This window comes from Procambarus clarkii, chromosome 13 (genome assembly GCF_040958095.1).
Source record: "Procambarus clarkii isolate CNS0578487 chromosome 13, FALCON_Pclarkii_2.0, whole genome shotgun sequence".
NCBI lineage: Eukaryota > Metazoa > Arthropoda > Malacostraca > Decapoda > Cambaridae > Procambarus > Procambarus clarkii.
In genome coordinates, this window is record NC_091162.1 from 20,062,701 (window position 1) to 20,071,849 (window position 9,149).

The 9,149-nt window shown below is 36.7% G+C and overlaps 1 protein-coding gene across 4 annotated transcripts in view; it reads right to left on the reverse strand.

The window, feature by feature from the left end:
* Positions 1–3,334: 3,334 nt before the first annotated feature.
* Positions 3,335–9,149, reverse strand: part of LOC123757240 (INO80 complex subunit E) — a 35,498-nt gene continuing 29,683 nt past the window's right edge. For 3 of the 4 annotated variants that reach the window (XM_045740749.2, XM_045740751.2, XM_045740748.2), the window contains one exon: positions 3,335–3,709. In XM_045740749.2, the coding sequence (XP_045596705.1) occupies positions 3,634–3,709 (76 nt within the window). In that variant the 3' untranslated portion in view covers positions 3,335–3,633. Of the gene's footprint in view, positions 3,710–7,806; positions 7,893–9,149 lie in introns of all 4 variants that reach the window. The other variant, XM_045740750.2, reaches the window with a different exon arrangement.

Consider the following 9,149-nt stretch of genomic DNA (forward strand, 5'->3'; position numbering starts at 1 on the left):
ACCTAACCTAACCTAACCTAGCTTTTTTTGGCTACCTAACCTAACCTTACCTATAAATATAGGTTAGGTTAGGTTAGGTAGGGTTGGTTAGGTTCGGTCATATATCTACGTTAATTTTAACTCCAATAAAAAAAAATTGACCTCATACATAGAGAAAAGGGTTGCTTTATCATTTCATAAGAAAAAAATTATAGTAAATATATTAATTCAGGAAAACTTGGCTTATTAGGCAAATCGGGCCTTGAATAGTAGGCTGAGAAGTGAGTTCTGGCTACTAGGTACGACATATATATATATATATATATATGCGAACAAGCCTGAATGGTCCCCATTTGGTTTGCATTTGTGTTCCTCACGTGTGCCCCAAAGAATGAGGTGATTTGGTAAAATGCTATGCCCAAGATTACTATCCGAGTGCCGGCGGTGGGGTGGTTCAAATAGCCTCGGCTATCACCTCATTTTGTCCGGTCGTGATGGTCAAGTGGATTAAGGCGTCTTGTACATACCAGTTGCGTTGCTCCTGGGAGTATGGATTCGAGTCACTTCTGGGGTGTGAGTTTTCAGTTATTTATATATATATATATATATATATATATATATATATATATATATATATATATATATATATATATATATATATATATATATATATATATATATATATATATATATTTCAATTTCAACAATTGAACAATTTCATCATACATGTATTGAAAGTGGTTTTGCAGAGGATTTTGTGCTTGTAAATACAATATACTGTGTATATATATATATATATATATATATATATATATATATATATATATATATATATATATATATATAATATTTTATCTAGCTGTATTTTATATATATGTATTTGTAATATTTTATCTTATTATCTGTATATATATATATATATATATATATATATATATATATATATATATATATATATACAATATACTGTGTAAATATATATATATATATATATATATATATATATATATATATATATATATATATATATATATATATATATATATATATATATATATATATATATATATATATATATATACACAGTATATTGTATTTACAAGCACAAAATCCTCTGCAAAACCACTTTCAATACATGTATGATGAAATTGTTCCCCTCCCCCTCACAAAAATCCCTGTAAAATATATATATCGTACATGCCGGAAAATATAGACAAATACACATTACAACATAATAAAAGACGAGTTGATGCAGTGCCGAATTTGCTGCAGTAGCATCACCAATTACAAACATATATTGTGTCCACTTTCAAATTAAAAACAAATACCAGCTGTAAATCAGTTAATGACATGACAACAACACACATGTTGCCCGTATTGTTAGGAATAGCTAACAAGATATTTTAGTGTCTTGGTCAACATGCTCGCCTAAATGCATTATGCCATTTGTTAATATCCGAGGGATAAAGGCTAAATCTTTCCCCCATGTAATAGTGAGCCAGTATGGAATGTGTGCGAGATAAGTGCCACATAGAAAAACCAAAAAAATCATCCCAAGTCATCCTGATCAGCTGTGAGGAACAATTAATCATATACAGTATTGAAATATTATACAATACTGATACAATATTTGTACAATATTTCAATACTGTATATAGTGACCTCTTCCCACATTCTTCTTCCTATTCAATTTCAGATTAAAAAAAAGTGAACCCAAAACTTCTAAACATACCAGATTGTAGTTTACTCTAAATTTTACCTTGTACTGTACACTTACACACAGATATCACACTAATGTGATGCATCAAATGAACAAATCCACAAGGGCCGTGACGAGGATTTGAACCTGCGTCCATGAGCATCCCAGACACTGCCTTAATTGACTGAGCTACGACAGGGTTAAAAAAAAAAAAAAAAAAAAAAAAAAAAAAAAGAGTTGAAACCAAAGTTCTACTGAACTTACTGGATCCCGTAGCCTCTCAGAGGCACAAACCAGGATTTTACACAACTCTCCCCTGCACCCGAGCTATATCAATAGGCCGTTCTCCCTCTTCGCCCTTACATCATTACACACAGAGATCACACTAATGTGATGCATCAAATGAACAAATCCACAAGGGCCGTGACGAGGATTCGAACCTGCGTCCGGGAGCATCCCAGACACTGCCTTAATCTCTCCTCTTTTAACCCTGTTGTAGCTCAGTCGATTAAGGCAGTGTCTGGGATGCTCCCGGATGCAGGTTCGAATCCTCGTCACGGCCCTTGTGGATTTGTTCACCTTGTACTGTATATTATAGAAATTCAATAGTGGCTGTATTCCATTTTTAGTAAATGCAAACAAGTTTTGGTAGGTACCCAGTCATATTGGCATTGATTCCAATGAACTGGCAGATGAAATGGCAAAATTCACAATTCAAAAGTGCATTCCCCCTTCCCCTGCTTTCAATGCCTATACCTTTCACAGATTGCTACCCAATAACACACGCAAACCTTATTTACACAATGATAACAGAAAAAAATCAAAATTGCCATACATGACTTTTCCCACTAACCTACAGTTCACCAGAACCAAAAATTGAGAAACGTTCTGAGCTCACACTTGCATATTGGCTATGCCGTACTAGGCTGACTCGTGGTCATGTGATGAAAATACATTCCTTGAGAAAACCAATAGGTGCCAAGAGGTAGATTCGAACCTATGCTCTGGGTACTCTCAGCAACAAATGCCTTACACCACAACATGGTCAAAAGCATTGAAACCTGGGATTCAACTGAATCCTTTAGGGTTGTAGAGGATTCTGAAACAATCAGGGTTTCATGAATTGCCCCCCATGCACTCTGGTCATAGTCTACAAGTTCTACCTCCAATGCTTCTTTTTGAATGGGGGATACATACATAAAATGGGGCTATAGTATGTAGAACTGCATATGCAAAATGGGGCTACAGGTACCCTCTCCAGGACTGCATACACAAAATGGGGCTACAGGTACCCTCTCCAGGACTGCATACACAAAATGGGGCTACATGTACCCTCTCCAGGACTGCATACACAAAATGGGGCTACAGGTACCCTCTCCAGGACTGCATATGCAAAATGGGGCTACAGGTACCCTCTCCAGGACTGCATACACAAAATGGGGGCTACAGGTACCCTCTCCAGGACCGCATACACAAAATGGGGCTACAGACACTCTGCAAGACTACATACACGAAGGAGTGCTATAGACACCCTGCAGGGTTAGGTTACACAGAAAATAGGGCTACAATATGAACATGATCCAAGTAAAAAAATTCTAATTAAAAACAATATTTAAATTCTTTAAAAAGGTAATAGTTTAATACAAAACTAAACCAAACTCATCTACATTTTATTATTTTTAATTTTATGGATTCAGTTCTGGAATTGACACTTTCTTCATAGTACGATGCACTGATGTGTTGTGATAATGTGAAAACCATGGCTAGCAACAACAAAATTGGACAATTTTTACCCAGAGGATTTTGAATGCAATTTTTTATGAAAAAAAAAGTCTAATTTAGACTAAGGAGGCCTGGTCGGGGACTGGGCCGCGGGGACGTCGAGCCCCAACATCATCACGTGGCAAGGTAGACCAACTCCCTACCATTGTGCTTATGATGGATTTATCTCCTGATCAGTCATAGTTGTCTATTGTGACGTCATCTTCTATGTTACTCGGAGACGTTTCTACTTCTTCTTCCATAAAATCCCTGGAATGGTGAAAAGCAATTTGATTACAAAAAAATTACATTTGGTGTTCAAGACCTTATATTCTGATGCTCTGCTAAATGCTCAGTCATTGGATTATTGTACCCTCTCGGAACATGGCCGATGCTACGTGCCGTTGAAACTCGCCACTTCTCCTACCTGTGAGTTTGATGACTGGAACAGCAGACATATGAGGACAGTCTCATGATCGTTAAAAAAAAAGAAAAAAAAAAGTCCTGAAAACTCTCACAACAAAAGCATCGCAAAGTTACAGTAGAGTATATTTCATATATTACAAGATTCAGCTGAGTCATGCATTATTAAAATCTTGCAGAAATGCAAATTCGGTGTGAAATTTGTATATTAGTAAATTTTTAGAATCAATATCACAATGTGAACATTGCCAGCCATCATGATTAATAAATGAAATATTTACTGTAACTGACTAAAAAAAAAAATGGTTTTCAAGCTTCAGCAATTGCCTTTCATCCTCAATCTGGCTGGTCTGAAGTCAATAATGTCATATATGCCCCATGCAGGCAAGCTAAGGAAGTTACATTGGAAAACAGACATTGAAATATGTGGTCAACGTGCATGAACACCTAGGATTCATAGCGAGTACAGTATTTCACATACATATACACCTATCTTGAACACATCCTAGGTACCTAGATGGGGTGGAAAATATTCTTGGAAAGTAGTTGAAACACCAGCTAATCTATACCATAGTCACAACTATCAATTGTCATTCCTGTCATCTTTATAGTCGAGTGAACAGCTAGTACACTAACCCTTTACCCTAGTGATGATCTTAAATCAATCACTGCTTACAAATAGCCATTAGTAAATGCAGATATTAAATGTAAATGCTTTTTATTAAAACTAGGGCACTATTTCTCAGTAACCACTTAAGATGTCTCAAGACACTCACTTGCTCAACCTCACTTGTGACAACAACATTAACGGTGGGAACGGTTTTAGGCAAAACCCTGACTAATTCAGGGTTAGTTGGATACTACCTCAAATCATCTTGACTATCCTTTCACACCCTGATAATTCTACACAGGTGGATATCTACTTAAACCCAACAGGACATTAGTCTATGTTACATCTTCACAAAAATATCTAGAATTGGATATCAATTAATCAATACTGTGGACACCTTCAAGAGAAAACTAGATAGTTTTCTTCAGGAAGTGGCAGATATGTGGGCCTGTGGGCGGCTCCAAGCAACAGTCTGTTGGACCAAGCTCTCGCAAGTCAAGCCTGGCCCCAGGCTGGGCTTGGGAAGTAGAACTCTCAGAACCCTATCCATGTACAATCCACGTACATGTACTGTAACAACTTTAGTTTGTTTGTTTGTTAGAATGGAGTAGTTATTACCATGGGGTAACACCCCCAAGCCAGGTTAGTTTAGAGCCATCATCATATTTATTCATTACAAACAATTATAATGATGAGGGTTCCTGTGCCATGAAATAACAACCATTTATTGTATAGCCAACTATACAAGGGCAAGAAATTTACTTCTGCCAGAAATTTGTTTGAAGGGAGGTGGTTAGGTCAGCAGAGTCACAACACACATGCACACGCACACGCACACACACCCGGCAACTTAATTGCAACTTTGACAGTGAGGCAGAGATTCCTCCACCACTACCACCAGAATAATTCTAGACTAAAATAAAGACTGTCCTTTAATCAAGAAAGCAAAGAATTTTCAATTCTTTGTCCCTTAATCAAAGAAATCAAGAAATCCCTTAAATGCATCTCTTATCTAAGAAAAGAAAAGCATCTCATGTGGCAGGAAAGCAAAGAATACAATAGGAAAAATTAACCAATAATTTCAGAAAAATGCTTAAAGACATTATCCAATTTTGGCATATAACCCTAGAAATGGTTTGATTATTTATGAGAGCATATTTACAATTAACTTCTCTTAACAGTAAAACAGTTTGTAGTGCCACACAAAATTTGTACCATGTGAAATCAAAACGTTTAATGATACAGAAGCGCACTCAGTTGCTCCGAGTTAGCCAGTATTGTATCCATACTCCACCGACCACATAACTGAGAGACAACCAAATACTGTATAAAGTGTAACTCGTCAAAATCTTACAAAATGCTGCCCTATAAAGGTTTAACATGGAATCGACAAGTGACACCTATCCAGTTTACCCAGAATAAGCAGTCTCTTATTTACAGTGTGTAAGCTGCCCTCTCCCGTGAATATGAATGATGGCCCTTATATATTTTCAATATATTTTCAATACTGTATATTGAAAATACAGTAATCGTATTTTTATATTATCTTGTGTGATTTCCAACATCCATAATAACTTCTGTTGCAATGAACCATTAGATCAAATTTTCTTGCCAATTTGGTTCTTCGTACAGCAAATAATAATTCACCAATATGGATTTGTGCACAACACGACCTAGTAATTTGTACAGCTATAATATTCATCAGCAGCATAGTATTAAGGCTGTCCTTTAAACATGACCTTTTCTCTTAAATAAAAAAAAAACAGATATTACAAGATATGCAGTATTGTATACAGTACATCAAAAGTGCACTTAATTGTAAAAGTCAAACATGCTCACATTACACAAACACTTCAAATTAAACTTCAATGCTGCAGTTTATAATGACAACATTTCTGAAGCAGCTTACTAAATATGCATGCCACATCAGCTGAGGCATATCTTATTAGAAACTACCTAAATAAGGCAAACAAGACAGTTGACAAAAGATGACCAACATGACAGGCACTGAGCTATGAGGAACAGAGACAGACAGACAGACAAGGCACAAGAACAACTTAGACAGCTCTATGGACACTACCATGTCAATATGCCTATAGTAGTCTCGCAGACACAGTCACGAAGGTAATATTCCTGTTAACCTAGTGATGGAAATCTAAAACACAGTCCAGAAAGAAAATTACAGTCCCTGTAACACGGTGGTAAAGCACTCTCATGGCGCTTTGCAAGCGATTTGGCCTTGTTCATATCCTGGCCAGGGAGGATTGACTGGGTGCCAATTCTTAACTGTAGCCTCTGTTCACCCAGCAGTGAACGAGTACCTGGTTGTTAAATGATTTTGCGGGTCGTATTCCAGGAAAATTAGGATTAAGGACCTGCCCGAAATATTACGAGTGCTAGTACAATAAAATATATAACTAGGAAACATTAACATTAGAGCTCTTGATATATCAATTGCATACTAAAACTAGATTTTTTTTTGTACTGAAAGGCAATAAAGAAAGGGCTCATCAATCCCCTATACTGTACTCATACAGAAAAATATTAAAAATATATGAATGTCCTATTGTCTCTCAGTGTGGCAAATTAAATGCTGCACTTCCTCTTGCAATATTTCACCTTACTGTACTGTACCTGTACAATATGTACAACATTATACAATATAAATACAAATCTGTAGCATATCCCATGAAACAAGCAAAATTATGAAATATTGAAGAAATACATAACGTCAGATCCCACCAATAAGAATGGTTTAGGTCATCTTGAGTAATAAACTAGTGGAGTCAAGATGTCACATATTAGATTTTTAGGTATACAATACAGTACTGTGTTGGTATCTTTGTACAGGAAAAGTATATGGCTCATTAACCCTCAAAGTGAGGCTATCATCAAAATTGTCACCCCTGAACTTTGCATTAATAGCACAATTCATCTACATTTATAAATGATCATTCATGAAAATACAAGTCATCACCGTATACTGATGAAACATGATACGAGACGGTTCAGTGACACACCCGACTACTTGCAGATGGGCAAATGATTTTGAAGAAAGATACGAGTCCAAGTCACTGTATGGTTCAGGAATGAGAGAAGCACGTGTCATATACCAAAAAGCTCACGTGAAAACTATCTACAGTGTGTGTTTTTCTCTCAGTCAAGACAATTTACAGCCTCCATGTTTGGGGAACATACAACATCTATTACAACTGGACCAGCCACAAGAAGGAAAAACAAAAAAAAATTGAGTGCCAGGAAGGGGGAAAAAAAAGCAAAAATGCAAAAAAAATCCAAAGGCATTAAAATCCAGAAAAACAAATAATTAGCCAACCGTTTACGGATGTTCTTTGTAGAGGCAGTCAAAGATGTTTTTGTATCAGCCAATCACCAGTTGGTTGAGACTTTGTCTTGGCACAGCTGTGAGTGCAAAATTATTCTACATTAAACAAATTCACTTCATGGCAAGGAATGGCATGTATAAAAAAAAAAAAAAAAAGAAAAAAAAAAAGAATCACAAAATTCAGCATCAAGTAACTTCTCAAGCATTTTGTGCCTTCATAAAGGAGAGTAACTAGGGAAGAAGACAAGGGTAAGCAAAGCTGAATATGAACAAGAATAACAGGACATGCAAGAACAGGATTACATAATTGTGACTGGGTTGGCTGAATCAATCTTGACTGCCCCAAATGTGTCGTGACTGTGTCCTGACTGGTATTGCACAGTTTGGTGATCAAAGTGAATTAGAGGAGCAAATGTGAGGAGTGCATGAAGATCAATTCCAAAGGATACATTTTATGGAATAATCCTAGTGGAAAGAACAAATAAAGTACAGTACAGGAGTATACCGGCACTAGAAGATTGAGTGGAAGGGCATACAGCCAGACCCTTCATATTTGCAGGTTTCCTCGATATTTCATTCAAGTCTGTTTTCTCGATTGGCAGTACATCACGCACAATAACAACTTTTTCACCGATTTCACTAAAAATATTTTCATCTAACATTATATTTATTATTTAAGAAATTGGTTAATGAACAGCATAAAAAAATATACGACTATATCGCACAAACTGCAGCAAGACTACAGAACCCTGTGGGTTCCTACGTGATCAGTTTCTGCCGCAATATAATCAGTTCTTCACAGTTTCCCCACTGATCTACTTATTGAGGAAGCCCTAAGCCAACAACTGATCTTGCCCAAGATGCAACCCACAACAGCTGCCTAACTACTGAGTACCTATTTACTACTAGGTAAACACAGGCATAGGATGTAAAGACAGAGATAGTCACATGGGGATGGATGGATGGAGAGAAGGAAGGAAGAAGAGAGACAGACAGGTACAGAGAATCCCACATATGAGGTTGTTCTGGAAACTGGAACATACTGGAGGGGTGATGGGAAGACTTCTAACACGGGGGAGTGGGGGGGGGGGGGGGAAGGGATTTAACAGATAGAAAAATGAGGGAAATAATCAGAGAAAATGTATCAGACTGAAGAAATGGGACTAGTGAAGTACCACACAGTTCAGTTCTACTACCAATAATGTTCAGCATTTCTATGAATGATTTGCCAAAAGGAACACAGAATTACAGTGGAACCTCGAATAACGAATTTAATCCGTTCCAGCGCCGTGGTCGTCGTGTGAAACTGACATCATTCAAAACGAATTTCCCCC